The 25,202-nt window shown below is 39.8% G+C and overlaps 2 protein-coding genes across 6 annotated transcripts in view; both read left to right on the forward strand.

Moving 5' to 3' along the window:
• DIXDC1 (DIX domain containing 1) overlaps positions 1-4,264 on the forward strand; it is an 85,960-nt gene extending 81,696 nt beyond the window's left edge. For all 4 annotated transcript variants that reach the window (XM_012749577.2, XM_012749576.2, XM_076002507.1 and 1 more), the window contains 2 exons: positions 1,482-1,590; positions 2,941-4,264. In XM_012749577.2, the coding sequence (XP_012605031.1) occupies positions 1,482-1,590; positions 2,941-3,021 (190 nt within the window). In that variant the 3' untranslated portion in view covers positions 3,022-4,264. The remainder of the gene's footprint in view (positions 1-1,481; positions 1,591-2,940) is intronic.
• A 5,152-nt stretch (positions 4,265-9,416) lies between these two features.
• DLAT (dihydrolipoamide S-acetyltransferase) overlaps positions 9,417-25,202 on the forward strand; it is a 37,623-nt gene continuing 21,837 nt past the window's right edge. The window contains exons 1-7 of one of the 2 annotated variants that reach the window (XM_012749582.3): positions 9,417-10,014; positions 10,818-10,919; positions 11,235-11,359; positions 11,500-11,650; positions 17,832-17,958; positions 20,343-20,530; positions 21,563-21,713. In XM_012749582.3, coding sequence (XP_012605036.1) covers positions 9,736-10,014; positions 10,818-10,919; positions 11,235-11,359; positions 11,500-11,650; positions 17,832-17,958; positions 20,343-20,530; positions 21,563-21,713 — 1,123 coding nt within the window. In that variant the 5' untranslated portion in view covers positions 9,417-9,735. The remainder of the gene's footprint in view (positions 10,015-10,817; positions 10,920-11,234; positions 11,360-11,499; positions 11,651-17,831; positions 17,959-20,342; positions 20,531-21,562; positions 21,714-25,202) is intronic. The other variant, XM_076002509.1, reaches the window with a different exon arrangement.

Consider the following 25,202-nt stretch of genomic DNA (forward strand, 5'->3'; position numbering starts at 1 on the left):
GCGCCCGGCCTAGTACTTCCAATCTTGATAACTATGCGAATATGCTCCAGGATTGGGAAAATAGTATTTTAAGTGTTCAAACAGCTTTTGCCAATAGCCACAGACTGCAGCCTGGCACTCACACCAGGGCTGGGACTCACTGATCTCTGTTGCTATTTGATGACTGCAACTAATCCCTATTGAGAATTATGTTTAAAACTTTTCAAAAACCCAGTTAATATACTTCCTCTTAAGGGAAATGGTTTTGAAATGAAGATATTTTAGCTGTGTAACCAATTACTGAGAAAAGTTACGTTGAATTCTTTTCCTAGAGAGTTTGCTTACGTAGTTTGGGTTAGAAGCCAGTTTCCGAAAGTCCAAAGGATAAAGATGGTGGTACTGGATTTAATTCTGCCAAGGAAGTAAAGAGAACTTAGATGTATTTATGGCTGTTCAACAAATTTGATTTTAGGGGACCTTATGTCTTATTTCCAGAGAGAAACAGAGAAAAGTGATTTTTCTGCTGCTTAAGCAAGAAATCTATTTTTTTTTTTTGAGACAGAGTCTCGCTTGTTGCCCAGGCTAGAGTGAGTGCTCACAGCAACCTCAAACTCCTGGGCTCAAGCAATCCTTCTGCTTCAGCCTCCCCAGTAGCTGGGACTACAGGCATGCGCCACCATGCCCGGCTCATTTTATATATATATATATATATATATATATATATATATATATATTAGTTGGCCAATTAATTTCTTTATATTTATAGTAGAGACGGGGTCTTGCTCTTGCTCAGGCTGGTTTCGAACTCCTGACCTCGAGCAATCTGCCCGCCTGGGCCTCCCAGAGTGCTAGGATTACAGGCTTGGGCCACCACGCCCGGCCAAGAAATCTATTTTATTTTATTTTATTTTTTATTTTTATTTTATTTTATTTTTTATTTTTATTTTTTTGAGACAGAGTCTCGCTTTGTTGCCTAGGCTAGAGTGAGTGCCGTGGCGTCAGCCTAGCTCACAGCAACCTCAAACTCCTGGGCTCAAGCGATCCTTCTGTCTCAGCCTCCCAAGTAGCTGGGACTACAGGCATGAGCCACCATGCCCGGCTAATTTTTTCTATATATATTAGTTGGCCAATTAGTTTCTTTCTATTTATAGTAGAGACGGGGTCTCGCTCTTGCTCAGGCTGGTTTCGAACTCCCGACCTCGAGCAATCCGCCCGCCTCGGCCTCCCGGAGAGCTAGGATTACAGGCGTGAGCCACCGCGCCCGGCCTAAGAAATCTATTTTAAATATTCAGATCACCCCATATGTAATACTATTTGCACTCCCTAGTGGTGACTAGTTCCCCAACCTCTGCTGTTTTAGTCCCATTTATCAGGGACAGTGACCTAACCACGGGCTATTTCTGACTGTTGACTTTGGCTGGGTTTTGGGTTTAAGGCTAACATCTTATCTTTCCAACCTATTGATTAACAGTCTATTTTAGTGCTCTCTCCTTTTTTTGCAGGTTGGGGGAGGTGACACTGAAGGATTTTAAAGCAGCTATTGATCGGGAAGGGAATCACCGGTATCACTTCAAAGCCCTGGATCCTGAGTTTGGCACTGTCAAAGAAGAGGTGCAGAAACCATGGGGAGTCTGGGTGGTACTATAGGTCATTCCTGAGCCCCAAAGCCTCCTATTCAAGGACTAGTACCCATAAGTACATGGGTAACCAGGTCAGAGAAATTTGCCAGAGTCTCAGACCTAGAAGGTCACAGAATGGCCCAAAATGTTGATAGATTCTTAGTTTTAGGACTTTACTCACTTTGACAAAGAACTCGGATAGAATTTTTATTTTAAAAAGGAAAATGTTTTATTTTGTTAGGGAGCATAAAGAACCTAAGACACTGTTGGCATTCGATATCCATCTGTGTGAAAAGAATAAAAAAATAGCAAATAAAATATAAAGTATAAAAATATTTAAAATTATAAATTAAAAAAAAAGAACCTAAGACAATACAATAATTTTCTACCTGTAGCCAAATCTTAGAAAACTTGCTTCCTATGTAGAGCAAAATAAACGACCAGGCGTCAATATACGGAACTATATATCATGTGGTAATAGTTTCTCATTATGAAAACAAGGAACCTCTGGATGGTCACGTATGCTTAGTCCCAACTCCTTGAGTATCTTCTTAGCTTACATTTCCCTATATAATTCATTTGTTAAATACAGACTTTTTTAGGGGAAGAGAATTCTGGTTATGATATATTGCAAGTGCCTTCGCTATGGTTACAGAATGAGAAAAGTTGCAAAAGCTAAAATTTTATTTTGTAAACATTTCCTCAGTGGAATGTTTTAATGACCCTGTTTTTTTAGTGGCTTACGAAATGAATGGAACGAATGAAGATAATTGCATCTGAAAAATAAAGATTGGTCTTTTTTCCCACCTTTTTTAACTGGTACAAAAATCTTCCACTTTCTCATCTATTAAGTACTTAGGCTACTTTCTCCTAAGAAGGACAAATTACTTTGTGTGATTAGGAACTTATTAGTTCTTACAAATCTCTTTGAGCAGACAGAGTCTTGCTTTGTTGCCCAGACTGGAGTGAGTGCCATGGCGTCAGCCTAGCTCACAGTAACTTCAAACTCCTGGGCTCAAGCGATCCTGCTGCCTCAGCCTCCCAAGTAGCTGGGACTACAGGCATGCGCCACCATGCCCGGCTGATTTTTTCTACATATATTAGTTGGCCAATTAATTTCTTTCTATTTATAGTAGGGATGGGGTCTTGCTTTTGCTCAGGCTGGTTTTGAACTCCTGACCTCGAGCAATCCGCCTGCCTCGGCCTCCCAGAGTGCTAGGATTACAGGCATGAGCCACCACGCCCGGCCTATCCTTTATGTTTGAGATCTTAGCAGCAGTTGTTTGGTGAGACTCCCTACTTATTTATTCATTGTGGCTTTTTTGTTTGTTTGTTTCTCTAGGTTTTCCATGATGATGATGCCATCCCTGGATGGGAAGGAAAGATTGTAGCCTGGGTGGAAGAAGACCATGGAGAGAATTAATGCCAAGTATTAGACTGGGGGCTTTTGGAACCTGGTCACTCCCTGGCTGCTTCACTCAGGAAAGGGGACTCAAACCAGAATACACTAAGAAGTTTCTAGTTTGTGCTGCCAAACAGAAGCTTCTCCAAGTGTGATGGCCACAGGCCAGTTCTGTTTCTGTGCGTGGCATATCTGGTACTTAAAATCTCTGTCCAAATGTAGACCATGGTTTCATCTGGAGTTCCTTGTCCGTGGGAACACAGTGTTTTATTCTACTCTGAGGACAACAAACCGAAGGCCTTAACCAATGGGAATGGATGATCCCGCTCCTGTAGGGGCATGGCTGCTATTATCTGGAAACTAGGAATTGGATGCATCACTCCTATATTACAGTATTATTTTAATTGGCCTCAATGGTTGCATCAATCAGAGTCCCAGCATTTGTACTTACAGACAAGGCCAAGGTACCACCGTTCCTGTTTCTTTGCAGTTATTGCAAACCAAGAATAACTCATGAGGTGGTACCAAAGATGAAAGCCCACTCTTCAGTAATCTTTTGAACTGGACATGGATGGTGCTGAATTGTTGATTGGATGGAAAAAGTGCTGCCCATATTGTGCTATATACTATGCTAAAACTGTAATTAAGACCTTGGGCTGCCTCTTCTGTCTTAACTGGTTCTGCAGCTTATCCTTTAGCCCACATAGGGCTTATTTCATGTACTGCTAGTTTTCTCTGGGGACTCTTTAACTTTAGAGCCATTTCTTTTTCTTCAAATCGATGAACTTTGTGTTTGAAAGGAATAAGGAGTGAAAGTCTCCTTAAAAATCAAGGCGGGTATGGAAAGGTGCTGCTACCCACATCTTCTTGACTTTCTTTGTCTCATGACTTTAACTCATGGCATCTCCTTTGCAGCTAAAAGGAGACAGACTATTAATTTCAGTATTTCTTTGTGATTTACAAGTACTGAGCATGAATAACTGGTCTGCCCCTCCTCATTTCAAGGCTGGAGTTATTTTCTATTTATATAGTCTAGGCTGAGCCTTTAGGGCACAATAGAAACCATGGGGCATGGAGCATGAGTTACGATGGCAGGGTTGATTCTGGGTGAAAAAACTTAGAATCTTTTTTCATGTGTAACATTGTCAAGTGTAGAAGCTAAGAGTTCAACTCCAGAGATTACTTAATAACCTGGGTTTTCTCATTCACCTACCAACCACCATCAACCAACCAGCCATTATTTTATATATATATATATATATACACATATTCCCATAAGCAGTCTGCCTGTAATCTCCAATGTACACTGCCAAACACAAGAGTAGGACAGATCAATTCTGGGTTCTTGATCTGTCTGTCTCTAATTCATCTCTCCTTTTCAGCCATTTCAACAGACTACTCTTTGGAGCACTGAGAGGATGACATCTTGTTGTTTTATATAGATGTGTCTTTTAAAAATAGTTACGTTTGGAGACTTCTTTTGTACTCATTTGCTTTTTGTCTAAGAACCATGTCTATTTTTATAACTCGAGTGTGAGTTCTATATATTCTCACATTCTGTATACTGTTATCTATCCATTTTCTAGGGAACCCAGTAGCTTTTATACTGTCTCTTCCTACCACCCCTTGTGGTTTCAGAACAAGCTTTATTTTATTACAAGTATACTAATGACAACTAATTCCTGTTCCAATTCTACCTGCTGTTTAGTTGTGGTGGTAGTTTTATGTAATCCAATTGATTGCTCGTCTAGCAGAAAGAACTCAAAAGACACTTGATTTCTTTCATGTAAGTTTACCCAGTCTTCTCCTATTGAAGAATGATTTTTCATCAGGAATGACTAGGAAAGTTTGGGAAAGTCAACCAAAAGCAAGAATAAGTCATTATGAAAGCAAACAGAAGACAATAGTATATTCTAATTTTTTTCCTAGGAAGTCTGGAGAAAAAGTCCTCATGTCACCAATTTCTCTGTTGCATGAATTTTAGTGTTTTGCTATAAGACAGCATGAGGGCTATCAGGCCAAAATTCGTTATTGTATTTCCAGTACCATTTATCTTGAATGTCTGTCTCTTAAATCAGTTTTCTTTTAGCAAAGTCTTAACCATTATGTGGAATTCAACTTTTCAGAGAAAATTAAATCAGAAAAAAATTTTCCAAGTCCTCTCCTTTGTCTTTTGTCTCTGTATCTTTTGGAAAAGGAGCTGTGTGGCCTCAGTGCCTCCATAAAAAGCTGAAGTTGAGTATTTTTTCCCCCTTTAGCTCATGAATCTCATGTATCATGGGAAATGACTAAACATCCCTACTAAAGCATGTCACTCCAGTAACTCTTGTATAAAATGTGTTGGTGATCCTCATTCCAGTTTCTAAAGTGAGCAGAGCCTCTGAGCAAGAGTATGCAGTGATTCGTTCTGTTTCGAATAGTTTCCTATTTGGCTGCACTCTAGAAGGCCTCCTGACATGCTCACAGTATTGTCCCCTAGTAGCATTGGTGAGGGATAGTCCATCCTGAGACTGCTGAAGTTCACTTTCCTTGAGAAAACTAAGGAACTAGAATGCTTAGAGTGGATAAAATAAGCTCTAAACCATGTTAGGTTAAAGAAAATGACACTCATAAAAACAAGCCAAGAATTCAGTTCTTTAAAAAGCCTTCATGTAAAAACTGAAGACTCTTCTTGCTCAAGTCCCTAAATTAGCTGGGATTGGAACACTTTATGATCTGTACTTAAAGAATTTGGGTTAAATTCACTTGGTAATAGCAATCCTACTTACTGACCAACTTTTCAGCTTTTCTTGACCAAGATGGTTGCAAATTAGGGAAAATATCTTAGTCTCTGCATCCAATCCAAGAGGACTCTCTTAAAAGCATTTAGGTCATAATTAAAATTATTTTCATTTTTTTCCATAAAATGAGCATTATGATTGCACACTCCCTCTGTTGTCTGAATTTATGTAAGAGGTATAGCTTGCTTAAAATACATATATATGTAAAGTTATATTTTCTTAGAAACATGGATGTTTGCAGCCATCGCTTTCAAAGAGATTATTACTGTGTATTCTCCCTGTTTTACAATGTTTTCATGAAGACTGTACTATACCAGAGGCTTCTGATTATCAAAGTGATAACCAGTTTTAACTGCCTGTATGTACCAGATTTGTGAAATAATTAAAAAAAAATCCACAAACTATGAATAAAATGGAGTTTGCAAACTAAATACCATTAATCATTTTCACTTGTGTTTTATTGACTGAGACTAATCAATAAAGCCATTTACATTTAGTGAAAGTAAATTTCCTCAAGTGATCTCCTTGGTAGCATATTTACTCATTATGTGGAGAGTGGAGATAAAAGATTACTTTATTGCTACAGGTATTTTTTACTATTGGTATTTCCAATGTAAGTGCAAAATAGGCTATTATTACCAAGGACAATTAATTTTAGCACTTCTTGTGAAATTATATGCAAATGTGCAAACAAGAACCCCAGTGTAAACTCTGTGACAACAGTCTCTACTGCAAAAAAAGAAATGCACATTCCTTTCAGAAATGTGTATTTAAAAGAACCAGAATTCCCCAATTAATTTGAAAGCTACCTCCCCCAAACTTAAGCAGGCTTCATTTGTCACTTCAATTTAATGTTTGCTATATCTAATTGTTTAGCTCCGAATGTTTTGATTTGACTTCCAATTACACATTTTCAACTATTATTAATTGGCTATCCCACCATTATGTTAAAATTAGGTATGGACGGCCGGGCATGGTGGCTCACACCTGTAATCCTAGCACTCTGGGAAGCCGAGGAGGGAGGATAGCTCAAGGTCAGGAGTTCAAGACCAGCCTGAGCAAGAGCGAGACCCCTGTCTCTACTAAAAAAAAAAAAAAAAAAAAAAAATACAAATTAGCTGGACAACTAAAAATATATAGAAAAAATTAGCCAGGCATGGTGGTGCATACCTGTAGTCCCAGCTACTAGGGAGGCTGAGACAGGAGGATTGCTTGAAAGCCCAGGAGTTTGAGGTTGTTGTGAGCTAGGGTGACCCCATGGCACTTTAGCCCGGGCAACAGAGTGAGACTGTCTCAAAAAAAAAAAAAAAAAAAAAATTAGGTATGGACAAAATTTAACTCAAAATCTTTCACAGGCCGGGCGCGGTGGCTCACGCCTGTAATCCTAGCTCTCTGGGAGGCCGAGGCGGGCGGATTGCTCGAGGTCAGGAGTTCGAAACCAGCCTGAGCAAAAGCGAGACCCCGTCTCTACTATAAATAGAAAGAAATTAATTGGCCAACTAATATATATATACAAAAAATTAGCCGGGCATGGTGGCGAATGCCTGTAGTCCCAGCTACTTGGGAGGCTGAGGCAGGAGGATTGCTTGAGCCAGGAGTTTGAGGTTGCTGTGAGCTAGACTGACGCCACGGCACTCACTCTAGCCTGGGCAATAAAGTGAGACTCTGTCTTAAAAAAAAAAAAAAAAAAAAAAAAAAAAAAAAAAAAAACTTTCACTACCAACTAATTTCTCTTTCCATCAACCCACTTTATATCTCCACACTACAAGTCTGTCTGCTTCAAACCTTTGAGTCTTGAATTTTCCTTTTCCTTAATTTCCTTTATCCAATCTGTTCAGGGGTATTCAGGCTTATACTCTCAGGATTGATTTGACAAACCTAAGAATTCCTAGCCTAACTCTAGGGTAAACTTACCATACCTGGACTATTTTCAGCTATGCCTTCCTGTAATTTAGTTACACCTAAGTCAAACTTATATTCAAAGTCACTATTCTTCGAAAAATGCTAAACAAGGTTTAAGTAAGCCTACCTAAGTGAACAGCAGATCCTGCAGATCACCTCATACTTTATATCAAAGGCTAATTTAGATCGTTATTAAATTCAATTAAAACTGTAATAATTTATAAAGTTGTAATCTAAGCCCTTAAATCACAATTATTCTTCCATTGCTTCTTCCAATAGTTAATACATGAATTTTACATAATTATAACAATATAATTGCCCTTCTCTTCATATTATTTCAAATGTGCCTTTTCATTTAATCTGGAAATTTTATATTTCTCAATTACATTGCCTACATTATTGTTAGGCAGTTGTGCCTGCTTAAACATTTTAAGTAGGTATCACATAGTATCTCCAGGCTGTTTAATTTTCCAAATTAATTATTAGCAAAGTTAAGTGCTTTCAAATTTTGTTTTAATTTTTTTCCTCCAATTTCTTTGTTTTTGGTATTCTCTGGCCATCTCCAACCAGGACTGGGGGATGTATTATAAATACAGCACCTGCTTCCTCCTAATCTAATGTCACCTTCAACTCAGAAATGATGTTTTCCGGCTGGGCACCGGTGGCTCACGCCTGTAATCCTAGCACTCTGGGAGGCCGAGGTGGGCGGGATTGCTCCAGGTTAGGAGTTCAAGAGCAAGACCCTGTCTCTACTATAAATAGAAATTAATTGGCCAACTAATATATATAGAAAAAAAAATTAGCTGGGCATGGTGGCACATGCCTGCAGTCCCAGCTACTCGGGAGGCTGAGGCAGAAGGATCGCTTGAGCCCAGGAGTTTGAGGTTGCTGTGAGCTAGGCTGACGCCACGGCACTCACTCTAGCCTGGACAACAAAGCGAGACTCTGTCTCAAAAAAAAAAAAAAAAAAAAGAAATGATGTTTTAGATGATGGCCAAACAATAGAAGCGTTCCTAACAAATTGTGTAGGTAACTTTTCGCTCATTAGCTCAAAAGACGTACAATCAGCCCTCTCTATTTATCAGACACCGTACTAAACTCTGGGGATACAAAGAAGAACAATCCAGACATGCTTCCTGCCTTCACCGGCTTATAGTTCAGTTTTGGTAGGAAACATTTCACACCTAACAAAGCTTTTGGTTATTTAAAAGAATTCTATTGTAAATGAGAGGGTAACAAATCTCTTTTGCAAACCTGTTATTTTCATACAGAGTATAAATATGCTTAATCCTGCTACAGTAGACCAGGATGTGGGAATGGATCTTCCCCGCGGCCGCCCTTCGCACCATTTGGCTGGAACACCTGTTCACGTCACAGTCCGGTTGGGCTACAAACCCGAAATTAATCTTTGGTAACCCATTACAGCGTGGGCAGGGCCCCAAACCCGGTCACTCTGGGATCCCCAGAAGTAGAGGGCACTTCACCTGAACCCTTGGATTCCACCGCGGGTGGCTCCCGGCTCCGTTCTTCACCGGAGCGCTCCAAGACCCCACGCCTCGGCCCAAGGCTCCCAGTGCCCGCCAGTCCCCTGGCTCGCTTCCCCGCCGCTCCCGGACGCTCGGCCCCGCCCCTCGGCCCACTCTCAGCTCACTCAGCCGCTATTAGCCCCGGCTCTGCGCCTTCGCAGGCCCCGCCCTTTTCGGTCGAGCCCTTCACATCTCCGAGGCCCCGTTTTCACCCTTTGGAATGCCTTTCCTAGGACCCCCTCCCCCTTTCTTCCCCTTTCCGCCTCTTATTTCTCCCAGACTGGCGCCTGCGTCGGCTCTCCCGGGACGTCCCCGCTCCTCTGGCTGACCCCGTCCCTCCTCAGAAGAGGAAGAGCGCACTCGCAGCACAGTTCTAGCCTGGGGAGGGAGTAGAGTGAAGCTTCGGAGCCCGTTTTACGACAACGTGCGGCTGCGCGGCGTGGCTAACGGCTACGCCGCCGTGCTGCTCTTGGAGAGGTCACTCCGGAGACGGCGTTGGTTTTGGGGTGTGGGGGGTTGCTGGCAGTATGTGGCGCGTCTGTGCTCGAGGGGCCCAGAATGTAGCCCCGAGGACAGGACTTGGGGCTCGGTGGACGGCCTTGCGGGAGGGCCCGGAAGCTCCGTGTGTGACCCCGCGGTCTGTCCCGGCTCCGGCTCGTTGCAAGAGCATGAGCGCAGGGTATGGTGGGGTCCGGGCACTGTACGGCTGGACCCCCAGCTCTGGGATCACGTCGCGGAACCACTTACTGCTGCAGCTTTTGGGATCGACCAGCCGCCGCCGTTACAGTCTCCCCCCGCATCAGAAGGTGAGCCCCTGACCCGTCCTCGGGACCCTGTCGTCCTTCAGGGCAGACTTAGCCGCAGGATCCTCCTTTCAGAGGCCTCCGTGATCCTCCAGCCCCTCCTAGTGTCTGTCATTGCCCCTTGTCTGATACTCTGCTTTGCTGTAGTCCCTGAGCTTCCCGCTTACGATCTATTCCATTGAAAGAAGAGCTCCAGTCCTTCTTGGAAAGGCCGTTGGCAAAACATCTGAAGTTCGTGCTTTGTGAGACCCACAGGACTGTGGAGGAAGAAGCCTGTCACTGGAAATTATGGACTTTTCGTGGGCAGGAACTCCCTTTATATCCCCAGTGCCCAGTGTGTAGTGGGACTCAATAAACTCTTTGAATGAAATTGAATTGAATGAAATATTAAGACAGACTGAGAGAGTTAGGCAGCCCTTTTTTTTTTTTTTTTTTTTTTGAGACAGAGTCTCGCTTTGTTGCACAGGCTAGAGTGAGTGCCGTGGCGTCAGCCTAGCTCACAGCAACCTCAAACTCCTGGGCTCAAGCAATCCTGCTGTCTCAGCCTCCCGAGTAGCTGGGACTACAGGCATGTGCCACCACGCCCGGCTAATTTTATATATATATATTAGTTGGCCAATTAATTTCTTTCTATTTATAGTAGAGACGGGGTCTTGCTCTTGCTCAGGCTGGTTTCGAACTCCTGACCTCGAGCAATCCGCCCGCCTCGGCCTCCCAGAGTGCTAGGATTACAGGCTTGAGCCACCGCGCCCGGCCAGGCAGCCCTTTTAAAAGGGCTTCACCGTTTTTTCCTTTTTCTTCTCCAGGTTCCATTGCCTTCTCTTTCCCCCACAATGCAGGCAGGCACCATAGCCCGTTGGGAAAAAAAAGAGGGGGACAAAATCAACGAGGGTGACTTAATTGCAGAGGTAAGTTGTTTTATTAAAATGTGGAGATGAATTCAAAGGGACTGGCTTTGCTGAACTGAATGAACCTTAGCTTTCTGGATGGGAGTAGTTATCTCTTCACTTAAGAAATTTGAGATATTTTTCACAACTTGATATTAGAGAATATTGGTTAAGTAAATTGTCAGCAGAGGGCCAAACTGATAGTTTAAAATAATTCCTTCACTCAAATCTGTAATAGAGACTTCCTGTGACTGTTGAACTGTATAATTCTAGATACAGGCTAATCAACTACATACTGGCGGTACAAACCCAAGCTGCTGCTTTTTGTGTTAACAGGTTGAAACTGATAAAGCCACAGTTGGATTTGAGAGCCTGGAGGAGTGTTATATGGCAAAGATACTTGTTGCTGAAGGTACCAGAGATGTTCCAATTGGAGCAATCATCTGTATCACAGTTGGAAAGTGAGTAATATCCTCATAATTTGTGAAGTATTTTAACCTAGAATTGAGAATTAGCAGTTACAGACTTTTGAAGACTACTTTTGTGGGAATTGAATCTGCTTTATAACCCCTTTTGTTTATGCATTCTTTCCCTTCCTTAGACCTGAGGATATTGAGGCCTTTAAAAATTATACGTTGGATTCTTCGGCAGCACCTCCCACACAAGCAGCCCCAGCACCAACCCCTGCTGCTGCTTCGACGCCTACACCTTCTGCTCAGCCTCCTGGTAGCTCATATCCCACTCACATGCAGGTGAGTCTCAGCCTCTGAGTATTTGGTCTAGATGATTTATTATTTATTCATTTTTTTCATAGATGGCTATCACATCCTGGCAACTGGCTTAAATGTGGTTAGCTCTTGTCATTTGGGAGTATATAGAGATTTAAACATGAAAATTGACAGCTTTTACCCTAGTTGTTATTTCTAAGTATGTGAATTTGAACTGTTTCTTTACCCTTTCTGAGCCTCAGTTTAGTACACAGGGTAATGCTTGGCACTTCTCATTCTGGAACACTTTATTTCAGATTTTTTTTTTTGAGACAGAGTCTCACTCTGTTGCCCTGGCTAGAGTTCTGTGGTGTCAGCCTAGCTCACATCAACCTCAAAGTCCTAGGATCAAGCAATCTTTCTGCCTCAGCCTCCACAAGTAGCTGGGACTATAGGCACACACCACCATGCCCAGCTAATTTTTTCTATATATTTTTAGTTGGCCAATTAATTTCTTTCTATTTTTAGTAGAGATGGGGGTCTCACTCTTGCTCAGGCTGGTTTTGAACTCCTGACCTTGAGTGATCCTCCCACCTCAGGCTCCCAGAGTGCTAGGGTTACAGGTGTGAGCCACCGCTCCCGGCCTATTTCAAATTTTGAGAATGATTTTTATGTATATCTACTCACTGTGCAAGTAGAGTTTATGGTAAGCCTCAAATGTTGTCTGTTGAATGAAAGTCCCCAATTGGTGTTTTCCTTTGATATGTGATCTGTTTTTTAAAAGTGAGTGAAGTAGTCCAGTAGTATTAATAAATGAGAAAACTGACAATAAAGATTTAGTGTAGAATAGACATACATCATAGCATTGCAACAAGCTGAAGGCAGTGAATGTAATCACTGTTGATTCTACTAACTAAATCAGTTTCTAAGAAACTAAATCAGTTTATTAGATATTAGAGTTATCCTGTGTATATTTGTGTGTTTTAGATGTCAAAAGTGGATTAAAAAACCAGCTTTCCTTTAAATAATTCAGACTAGAACTTTTCCTTAATTTAGTTTATTTGTAGAAATTTTTGTATTGGAATCTTTTTCTACTTTGGAAATAATGTTCTACTCTGTAGTCTATTAGTAACAATCACTTATGATGAAGTTTTGCCTGGTGTTCAGTTCACATTTTTGTTTCATCCTGTTCAAATTCTGTTTCACTACATAAAACTTACTTCATTTCTTGCCACTTTATGTCTGTGGTTTTTGTGTTCATGTGTTAAGGTTGTACCTTAATTATTCCTTAAGATACTGACTGTATAGAGAATTGATTCTACTAATTCTTAACATGCAAATGAAGATAAATTCTGAACAAAATTTTTTTTTAGTTTCTAAGGCTTGTTTTACTTTTTGCTTCCCTTTTGGAAACATCTTTAATTGAAATGACTTTTCAGATACAAAAGAAGACAGCAAACTCAATCCATAATAACTGAATAACCAAATTCAGTGGAGACACAAGGCATAAATAGGAAAGCAATTTTTAATTTAGGTCAGCTGACCTGATGTTTAGATTTTGTTGGGATGGAAGTGACTATTATAAGAACAGGGTTTATTTTATTTTATTTTTTTAAATTAATTTTTTTTAACTTGTCAAAAATTGTATATTAAAAATTATCTGTATTGTGTACAACATATTGTTTTGAAATATGTATACATTGTGGAATGGCTAAATCAAGCTAATTAGCATATATATTACCTCACATATTTACCATTTTTTTTGTAGTGATTACCCTTATAATCTCTCCTAGCACCTTTTTTTTCCCTTTTATTTCATCGTATTATGGAGGTACAAATATTATTAGGGTTACATATATTGCCCCTGCCATCCCACCCCTTACCAAAACATCAAGCGTGTCCTATCCCCAGGTGGTGCGCATCACACCGATTATGTAAGTATACACTCTTCCCCTCCTCCCCCCTCCCATCTGCCCACCACCCAATTAAAGGTTTTTTTTCCTTTTTTTGACCTTTTGGTTACATTGTATATCTTTGCTGGGTTAGAGGTATTCCCTACCCCCCACAATGCTTGCCATAACCCTAAGATGTGTATCTCCCCCTCCCCCAAACACTACCACCATTTGAGCACCATAGTTTTAATCAGTCAGTACCAATTTGATGGCGAGTGATGTGGAGCCCATTTTCTTGATCTTGTGTCACCTCATTTTGGATAACAGGCTTACGCTTAATCCAGGATAGCATGAACGGTGCTAGCTCACTGTCATTTCTTAGAATTGAGTAGTATTCCATTGTGAGCATATACCAAATTTTAATTATCCATTCATGAATTGATGGACACTTGGGTTTCCATGATCTTGCAATAGTGAATTGTGCTGCCATAAACATTCGGGTGCAGATGTCTTTTTTTTTTTTTTTTTTTTGAGACAGAGTCTCACTTTGTTGCCCAGGCTGGAGTGAGTGCTGTGGCGTCAGCCTAGCTCACAGCAACCTCAAAGTCCTGGGCTCAAGCGATCCTGCTGCCTCAGCCTCCCAAGTAGCTGGGACTACAGGCATGTGCCACCATGCCCAGCTAATTTTTTCTATATATATATTACTTGGCCAATTAATTTCTTTCTATTTATAGTAGAGATGGGGTCTCACTCTTGCTCAGGCTGGTTTCGAACTCCTGACCTCGAGCAATCTGCCCGCCTTGGTCTCCCAGAATGCTCGGATTACAGGCATGAGCCACTATGCCCGGCCCAGATGTCTTTATAGTAGAATGTCTTATGCTTTTTTTGGGTAGATGCCCAACAATGCTATTGCTTTGTCGAATGGTATTTCTATATCTAGCTGTTTGAGGTATTTCCAAATTCTTTTCCACAGAGGTTGCACTAATTTGCAGTCCCACCAGCAGTGTAAGAGTGTTCCTGTATCTCCACATCCTTGCCAGCATTTGTTGTTTTGGGATTTCTTGATACAAGCCATTCTCACTGGTGTTAGATGGTATCTCATTGTGGTTTTGATTTGCATTTCTCTGATGATTAGAGATGTTGAGCATTTTTTTATATGTTTACAGGCCGTTATTCTGTCTTCTTTGGAGAAGTTTCTGTTCATTTCCATTTCCCATTTCTTGATAGGGTTGTTTGATTTTTTCTTGTTTATTCTTTTAAGTTCTAGATAGATTCTTTTTTTTTTTTTTTTTTTTTTTTTTTTTTGAGACAGAGTCTCACTTTGTTGCCCAGGCTAGAGTGAGTGCCGTGGCGTCAGCCTGGCTCACAGCAACCTCAATCTCCAGGGCTCAGCGATCCTACTGCCTCAGCCTCCTGAGTAGCTGGGACTACAGGCATGCACCACCATGCCCGGCTAATTTTTTGTATATATATTTTTTAGTTGGTCAATTAATTTCTTTCTATTTTTGGTAGAGACGGGGTCTCGCTCAGGCTGGTTTCGAACTCCTGACCTTGAGCAATCCGCCCGCCTTGGCCTCCCAAAGTGCTAGGATTACAGGCGTGAGCCACCACACCCGGCCTCTAGATAGATTCTTGTTATTAGACCTTTATCAGAAGTGTAGAGAGCAAATATTTTCTCCCACTCTGTGGGTTGTCTGTTTGCTCTAATGATGATTTCCTTAGCTGTGCAGAAACTGTTTAATTTGATGAGATCCCATTTGTTTATTTTTGATGCAATGGTGATTGCCTTGGGGCTCTTCCTCAAAAATTCTTTGCCTAGACCAGTGTCTGATAGGGTTTTCCCAACGTCGTCTTCTAGGATTCTTAAGGTTTCATGCCATAGGTTTAAGTCTGTTATCCATCTTGAGTGAATTTTTGTGAGAGGTGAGAGGTGAGAGGTAGGGATCCTGTTTCAGTCTCCTGCATGGAGCTAACCAGTTTTCCCAGCACCATTTATTAAAGAGGAATTCTTTTCCCCATTGTATATTTTTGTCTGCTTTATCAAATATTAGGTTGCCGTATACTGATGGTTTCATCTCTGGTATCCCAGATCTATTCCAAATATCGATGCTTCTGTTCTTGTGCCAGTACCAGGCTGATTTAACTATTAATGCTTTATAGTAAAGCTTGAAGTCAGGAAGACTGATGCCTCCCAGTTTGTTCTTTTTACTTAAGATTGCTTTGGCTATATGAGGTTTCTTCTGGTTCCATACAAAGTGCAGAATTATTTTTTCTAGATCTGTAAAGAATGCTGGTGATATTTTGATGGGGATTGCATTAATTCTGTAGATAACTTTAGGTAAATTAACATTTTAACGATATTGATTCTACCAATCCATGAACAAGGTAGATTTTTCCATCTGTTCAAATCATCTGCAATTTCTTTTTTTAGTGTTTCGTAGTTCTCCTTGTACAAATCTTTCGTATCTTTCGTTAAGTATACTCCTAGATATTTAATTTTCCTTGGGGCTATAGTAAAGGTTATTGCATATTTGATTAGAGTTTCTGCTTGATGGTTCTTGGCATATATGAATGCTTCTGATTTGTGTATATTGATTTTATAACCTGAGACTTTACCAAATTTATTTATTAAGTCTAGTAGTATCTTGGATGAATCCATGGGGTTTTCTAGGTATAATATCATATCATCGGTGAAGAGCGATAGTTTGATCTCGTCTGCCTCCACTTGGATGCCCTTAATATCCCTCTTTTGTCTGATTGCTATAGCTAGGACTTCGAGTACTATGTTGAATAGAAGGGGAGACAGTGGGTATCCTTGTCAGTTTCGGATCGAAGAGGGAATGATTTCAATTTTTCCCCATTTAGAATGATATTAGCAGTCTCCTAGCACCTTTTAAGAATACAGTACATTACATTGTTATTAACTACAATTGCCAAAGAGCAGTTCTTAATATTAGTTTTTTATCTGAGAAGTTTGAAACAAATGCAGTTTCCTCTGAGTAAAAAGAGAGATGCTAAGTACAGAGCACAGCAAAATTTTAACAGAATGGTTTGGACCAAGATTCTTTTGTGAAAATGAAAAATTTCTGGGTTTAAAAAAAAGATGAAAAGATGCCCTGTGATTTGTTTCTTTGTTTTTTTGAGACAGGGTCTTGTTCTTTTGCCTGGGCTAGTGTGCAGTGGCATCATCACTACAACCTCAAATTCCTGGGCTTAGTGATCTTCCTGCCTCAGCCTCCCAAGTGGCAGGAATTACAGGCATCCACCACTGCACCTAGCTAATTATATATATATATATATATACATATATATGTATATATATATGTATATATATATATATACACACACACATATATATATTTTTTATTTCAGCATATTATGGGGGTACAAATGTTAAGGTTACATATATTGCACATGCCCCCCTCCCCCCCTTGACTCAGAGCTTCAAACATGACCACCCCCCAAATGTTACACATCTCACTCATTATGTTTGTATATACCCATCCCCTCCTCCCCCCTTCTACCCGCCTGACACCCGATAAATGTTATTCCTATATGTCCACTTAGGTGTTGATCCATTAATACTAATTTGCTGGTGATAATTTTTAAATTTTTGGCCGGGCACGGTGGCTCACGCCTGTAATCCTAGCACTCTGGGAGGCCGAGGCGGGCGGATTCTCGAGGTCAGGAGTTTGAAACCAGCCTAAGCAAGAGCGAGACCCCGTCTCTACTATAAATAGAAATAAATTAATTGGCCAACTAATATATATATATAAAAATTAGCTGGGCATGGTGGCACATGCCTGTAGTCCCAGCTACTCGGGAGGCTGAGGCAGAAGGATTACTTGAGCCCAGGAGTTTGAGGTTGCTGTGAGCTAGGCTGACGCCACGGCACTCACTATAGCCTGGGGAACAAGCGAGACTCTGTCTCAAAAAAAAAAAAAAATTTTTTTTTTTTATAGGCACAGGGTCTTGAACTCCTGGGCTCAAGCAATCCTCCCACCTCGGCTTCCCAAAGTGCTAGAATTACAGGTGTGAGCCACCGTGCCCAGCCAGTGCTTAGCTATTTACTAAGGAGTTAATTTTGACTGAGAGATCTTTCCCACCTGCCCATTGCTTAACCTGGAGAGTTAGAGTATGGCTGATACTATACATACATGAGATCTGAAGGATGATTTAACTGGTGAGAAGCTATTGAGGCACTAAACTTTTGCTGTGGTGGGTATTTAGATTGTCATAGTAACTGTTATTCTGTGAAACTATATAGCCTACCTGAGTGCTGTCGTGTCCAAGTGTTCTGAATATTAAGCAATAATATGTATTTGCTTCTACAGATACTTCTTCCTGCCCTCTCTCCCACCATGACCATGGGCACAGTTCAGAGATGGGAAAAAAAAGTGGGTGAGAAGCTAAGTGAAGGAGACTTATTGGCAGAGATAGAGACTGACAAAGCCACTATAGGTGAGATTTCTTCAGTTCTTAATGGTTGAGGCACTGAGTTTTCCAATGAGGAAGAGGATTGCCATTCTTTCCTGTAAAGAGTGAGTGATAATATGAAAATTTTATAATTCTTAGGATTCATTTCCTGAAACAGATATTTTATAACAAAAATATGCATAGTCAGATTTTTTAGTTCCATACTACACTCATTGAATCAAGGATTTGTCATCTCACAGCCTATTCTAGGCCAGAGTTTGCTTCCTAGGCTTATTATGTTACTGAGAAGTTATATCAGAAGTGCCATCCGCTAAACTGGGCAAAGGAAGGAAAGATAAAATAGGAAAAAATCACCTACAAAGCAGGAAAATAGCAAAGAATTTAAGATGACTTTGAGGAAACACTGAAGCCAGGATTTAGATCGTTTTCATGGTTCCGAGAATGACTGATAGAATACGTATGTATATATATTCAGATATCATATCACATTGCCACGTACCCCATTTTTAATTCAATTTTACTCAATAATAAATCCTCATAGACAATCATATATCTATTTATGATACTTACTGATATTTGTAGGTATTATGAATTTCTTCCCTTTACTTCATAATCACTACTAAAGGGAGGGCTGTCTATTCCCCAGAAATGTAGTGAGAGATTCTGGGCATCCTCTGCATTATTTGTTTTTAGATTGTGCTCTTCAAACTCTATCATTCCTTGAAGGCACCTTGGGGTAATCAGGGATTTAAAGAGCAGGACCCTGCAGTGCTCCTCTTCCCCATTTCTGTCAGAGCATTTCCTTTTTATCTTTTGCATATTGTGTGTCCCCATAAGATTTTTTTTTTTTTTCTTTTTTTTTTTTTTTTAACCCTCGCCTTCTGCTGTGTACCCATAAGATTTTATTAGAAGGAAGGATTCTGTTTCTTAAAAAGAAAAAAACAAAAATTTTGGAAATAGATCTGTTTCCCTGTTTAACTTGAATAGCAGTGTCGCTGTAGGTACTGGTATTCTAGAGACTCTAGTCACTAGAGAAGTATTACCTTGATTAAACTCTTCAGACTCTATTGTGGCCCAGGAGCCTTTTCCTTTTAAACATGTATCTTATTGGATATTAATTCTCAATTGAGAAATGGAAAGATTCATCAAAAAGTGCTCATCAGAAAGAGGCACAACACCACAGAAAGCCAAGGTCTGCAAGGCAAAATTTGTCCTCTTTAACAACCGTTTCTTTGTTTTAGTTTGACTTTTACAACCCTGAGTTCCTTTCAAGGAAGGCAGTAACTGAATAAAATTTGTCAACACCATAAAAAACCCAGTAAAGCTGTATTTCTTCACATTGAAATATTTAGTATAATATCAAGCATAATTTCTTTGAAAACCTCCAAAGGTGCTTTTAGGGCTGAAATCTTATATCACTATCCAGCTTAGTAGCTTTCTGAATTTGACATCTATGTGGTTCTGATCTTCAGCGGTATATCTTACACCATCTTGGGGCCTTCTGAGTCTGCATGGGAGCTCCTGATGGTGATGTTTTTAATGACAACTTTCAGAACTAACCACTGTGATCGCTCACAGTTTTATTTTAACACATATTTATTTAGTACAGGGGTCGTCAGACTTTTTAAACGGGGCCGTCACACCATTGGAGGGCCGGACTATAGTTTAAAAGAAACTATGAACAAATTCCTATGCACACTGCACATGTCTTATTTTGAAGTAAAAGAAACAAACAGGCAAAAACACCCACATGTGGTCCGCGGGCCGTAGTTTGAGGACGCCTGATTTAGTATTTAATTTGTACCAGATACTGTTTCTGAGTACTTGAAAAATATTCATTTAAATTTATAACATCTTTATGAGGTTGGTACTATTATTATCTCCATTTTATAGGTAAAGAAACTGAGACACGGCCGGGCGTGGTGGCTCACGCCTGTAATCCTAGCACTCTAGGAGGCCGAGGCGGGTGGATTGCTCGAGGTCAGGAGTTTGAGACCAGCCTGAGCAAGAGCGAGACCCCTGTCTCTACTAAAAACAGAAAGAAATTAATTGGCCAACTAATATATATAGAAAAAATTAGCCAGGCATGGTGCGCATGCCTGTAGTCCCAGCCACTTGGGAGGCTGAGGCAGGAGGATCACTTGAGCCCAGGAATTTGAGGTTGCTGTGAGCTAGGCTGACGCCATAGCACTCTAGCCTGGGCAACAAAAGTGAGACTCTGTCTCAAAAAAAAAAAAAAAAACCAATTAAAAAAAACTGAAACACAGAGAAATTAAGTAGCTTGAAAAAAAATTATATAACTAGCTTGAATGAGAAAAATCCTTTTATTAATACTTAAAATTGTGCTGTGGTTTTAAAGGGATAGTAAAGTCTTTTAAGTCCCATAATGTTTTTTCTTTCTATTTAAGGTTTTGAAGTACAGGAAGAAGGTTATCTGGCAAAAATCTTGGTCCCTGAAGGCACAAGAGATGTCCCTCTAGGAACTCCACTTTGTATCATTGTAGAAAAAGAGGCAGATATAGCAGCATTTGCTGACTATAAGCCAACTGAAGTAAGAGGTTTAAAACCACAAGCACCGCCACCTACCACACCCCCAGTAAGTATGCTTCTAGAATTGAGGAAACACTTATCTTGTTCATCACTAATGGGTTTTGATTAGTTGGTATCCTAGTTCCTTTCATCTCTAAGATTCCATGAATCAGGAAGGAGATAGTTCATTAACATTTGGGGAGACCTATAGGGCATGTTGCACCACACCATTAACCTAATCATGGATAGTTTGATACTTGTAGCTTTTTTCCCTACTGCTGTCTTGAGTCCTGCTGAGAACAAAGCTGAGGTGACATGTTCTCTTTCTGCTTTAGGAAGGTAAGGCTTCATTCCCCATTTTATAATGAATTTACTATATTATGTCTTAATCCTCTTGGTATTTACAGTATTATAATAGGTCAAGCATATATTTGCAAAATTGGAACCTTAACATAACTTGTTTTGCATAGAATTTAGTATATTGCCATATACTTTATACTATACACTCTCTACCTATGACATGAACTTGCATTAACTCCAAGTATAGATAACAGTTACGTGAAGCTTCTGCAGATACTAGAATCATTTGAGTTTAAACTAGGTATGTGTTTCTATCAGAGAAAACTTGATTTCTGACTGTTCTACATTCATGGGGAGCTGGCAAGTAGCAGTGTTGGTTTATTTCCTGAGCTACTTTGCAACATGGGACCTTCCAGCATAATTTTAAATTTTGAAATTAAGTAAAAACCAAAACCATGTTGGTGATATAAGAGAATGAGAATAAAGAAGTAGCAAGAGATTAAAGTGAAGAAATTCTGTGAAGTTCCTATACACTGGTCAGAAGTATTAAATTCCCTGCCTCTCCATGTTATCATGAAATAAAATAACTTGACTTTGTTCTTTGACATTAAGTATTATTCTTGTTATTCATATTGCTATATTATATTGGTTAAGCAGGAAAAAAGTGCATTATGATATTTAGAAAAAAGACGAAAGCTATTTACTTAAAACAGCTTTAATTTCTTAATAAAATGTAAATGCAGTCTTCCAGAGCAATCTTTGAATTGATGAATTAACAATTTGTAATTTTTTTCAAAAGGTGGCCCCTGTTCCTCCATCTCCCCAACCTTTAACCCCTACTCCTTCAGCCGCCTGCCCAGCTTCTGCTGGACCAAAGGGAAGGGTGTTTGCTAGCCCTCTTGCAAAGAAGTTGGCAGCAGAGAAAGGGATTGACCTTAAACAAGTAAAAGGTAAATCTGTTTCTATGGAATGGGGTTGTGAAGTCAAAATTTAGTTGAATTTCTTCCTTGAGACCAGCTAGTGCAACTGTATATAGGATAGTAGGGGAAAGGGTTAATATGTCTTGTAGGATAGTAGGGGGAAGGGTTAATAATTTTATCTGAAGAGAGTGAAATATCTCCCTTGTTGCCACCACAGAGTAGGGAAACTTACTGTGCTTTATTTAGTCAGCCTAGGTTCTACCTATACAATTTAGACACCTTTTTTGTTCTCCTTTGTTTGCAGGAACTGCTTAATTGTTTGTAAAAATATACATGCTTGTTCAGCAAAGTTGGGTTATAGCACTTGATAGCATAATAAGAAATCTCTATTAGTGCTAGGCTGACGATAGCAATAAGCAAAGCAAAATGAAACGTGAAGTTGAGGTGATCTGAAATGACTTAAAATAACAAAATTCATATAAAACTGAACTAGAGTTCCCTGAAGGAAAGGGGAAATGCCTTGTCTTTTTCTCCCCAAAGAAAAGGCGTAGCTTAGTAGTAAGTGCATGGGGTCTGAAATCAGACCACCTAGAGTTTAATCCTGGCTTTACCATTTTCTGTGTGTTAATAATATGTCTTTAGGTGAATTATTTAAATTGTGTATGTCTGTAGATCAATTACTTAACTGTCTGTTTTTTCCATCTATAAAACTGAGATAATAGTGTGCATCATATAGAATTGTGAGAATTAAATGAGCTGTTAACAGGCAAAGTACTTAGAGCAGTATCTAGTATCTTTTGAATACATATAATAAGTACTCAATACATGTTGTCATTCATATTGTTATTGCATGGCACTTAGTGTTTTTGAACTAAACTTAAGCTAAAATTTAATGTAATTAAGATACTTATTTGGAAAAAGAGAGAAATTACTATTTTTTGAACTTGGTTTGATGGCCAGTACTGTAAGCTAGTCATTTTACTAACCACATTTAATATGCCCACCGCTTCTTGAAGTAAGAATTTCATGCTCTATTTTTTTGAATAAGAAAACAGACTTTTCAGGTCTTCCTTCCCGTTAAGTAGTAAAGTTGCAATTTGCATCTAGATTTAACTCTAAAGCCTGTTTTATTCCCACTACCTTTGCTGCCTTCTGTTTTGATGTTCTGCCAGCCATAAAGAAAAATACGGTTATTTGTCCAATTGTCCAACTATGGGCACTCAGTGCTGATTAACATCTGTCTGCAGCCTCCTCTTTTATGGTTAGAATGCAAGCTAAGCATAACATGCAAGACTAGAATGTTATAAATATTTTGGAATTCAGAGGGTTCTCGTAATATTGGAAGACCCTTTTTTTTCCATCTTAATGCGATTTTACCAGTATATTGTCATTCTTTTTTTTTTTTTTTTTTTTTTGAGACAGAGTCTCACTCTGTTGCCCGGTCTAGAGTGCTGTGGCATCAGCCTAGCTCACAGCAACCTCAAACTCCTGGGCTCAAGCAATCTTTCTGCCTCAGCCTCCCGAGTAGCTGGGACTACAGGCATGCACCACCATGTCCGGCTAGTTTTTTCTATATATTTTTAGTTGGCCAATTAATTTATTTCTATTTATAGTAGAGACAGGGTCTTGCTCTTGCTCAGGCTGGTTTTAAACTCCTGACCTTGAGCGATCCTCCTGCCTCTGCCTCCCAGAGAGCTAAGATTACAGGCGTGAGCCATCGCACCTGGCCTTGCCATTCTTTATGTGACTAGAATCAGGGACAGCAATGTAAGTTGGAGTAACTTTTAAAGGGAGGAGGGATTGGGTTAATAATTATGTCTGAAGAATTTAGACAAGTAAAGAAGGACCATTTATTGCATATTTAGCAAAACATTGGCTACCTTACTAAAGATACAAGAGGAAAAATCCCACTATTCTTACCATATAGGCAGTTAGGTAATTCATTTATTATTGCTTAAACACAGATATTCATTGAGTACTATCTCTTCGTCAGATACTTTTTCATCAGATGGGTAAGATTTCAGTTTCATTTGTTTATGTGACCAACAATAAAGAAGGAAATGAAAGGGAATATAGCATAGTCGTTAAGAGTGTGGGCTCTAGAGCTGGAATGCTTGAGTTTGAACCTCAGCTCTTCCATATACTAGCTGTATGACTTTTCATGTCTCAGTTTCTTCATTTATATATAAAAATAATATCTTAGAAGTTGTGAGGATTAAATAAGTTAATAAACAGTGCCTGCATAGAGTAAGCGTATCTAGGCATTAGCTATAAAGATAATAACTATTAAATAAGATGTTTTAGGTGGTAAGAAAGAAATAAACTCAGTGATACATTAGTGAGTGACAGGGTGAATGGATATATGTGCATTCGTGACTACTTTTAGACAGGGAGGTTGTCCAGTGAGGTGACATTCAATCTGAGAGATGAGAAGGAGTCAGCTTGAGCCAACCATGTGAAGAGCCAGGGAAAGAGCATTTTGGGCACAGAGACCAGCAGTACACAATGAAGTAAGAAAGAGCTTAGCGTTTGGGGAACATAAAGGAGGTCACTGTTAATGGAGCAGAGGATCTGAGGTAGGAGATGAGGTTAGAAGGAAACACAGGGATGTGAACATAAAGGACTTTATAGGTCATGATAAAGAGTTTTTTATTTAAAATACGGTAGGAAGCCATTGAAAAATTTAAGCAAGGAAGTGAAATAAAATGATTTATATTTTTAAAAGATCATTTTGGCTGCTCTGTGGAAATGGATTAAATAAAAGCCAAAGCATCTGTTAAAATGCTCTTGCTGGAGCTGATGGTGATGGCTTAGGCAAGAGTGCTGAAAGTAGAAATGGAAAGAAATAGACAGCTTCAAAATATATTTTTTACATAGAATCAACAGAATTTAGTCAAGGATTGGATGTGGGACTTAACAGTAATTTCGGAAGAAAGGTGGGGTGGAACCCATTTTGGATAGGTGGAAAAGTGGGTGAGGAGGTGGAGGTAGCATTGTGGACAACTCATTCAAGAAGCTTCCGTATGAAGAGAGGCATTGAAAAAGGTGTTGCTTAAGGGAGGGCTTTTGAATATGAGTTGTAGTAGAATGAATCTAGTGTAGAGTTTCTTAACCGTAGCACTTTGGACATTTTTGGTCAGATAATTATTTATTTATTTTTTTTGAGACAGAGTCTTGCTCTGTTGCCCAGGCTAGAGTGCTGTGGCGTCAGCCTAGCTCACAGCAACCTCAAACTCCTGGGCTCAAGCAATCTTTCTGCCTTAGCCTCCTGAGTAGCTGGGACTACAGGTATGTGCCATCATGCCTGGCTAATTTTCTATATATTTTTAGTTGGACAATTAATTTCTTTTTACTTTAAGTAGAGATGGGGGTCTCACTTTTGCTTAGGCTGGTCTCGAACTCCTGACCTTGAGAGATCCACCTGCCTTGGCCTCCCAGAGTGCTAGGATTATAGGCGTGAGCCACACTACACCCGGCCAGATAATTCTTTTTTGAGAGGTGTACGTATGTCCTGTGCAT

Source organism: Microcebus murinus, chromosome 4, assembly GCF_040939455.1.
Source record: "Microcebus murinus isolate Inina chromosome 4, M.murinus_Inina_mat1.0, whole genome shotgun sequence".
Taxonomy (NCBI): Eukaryota; Metazoa; Chordata; class Mammalia; order Primates; family Cheirogaleidae; genus Microcebus; species Microcebus murinus.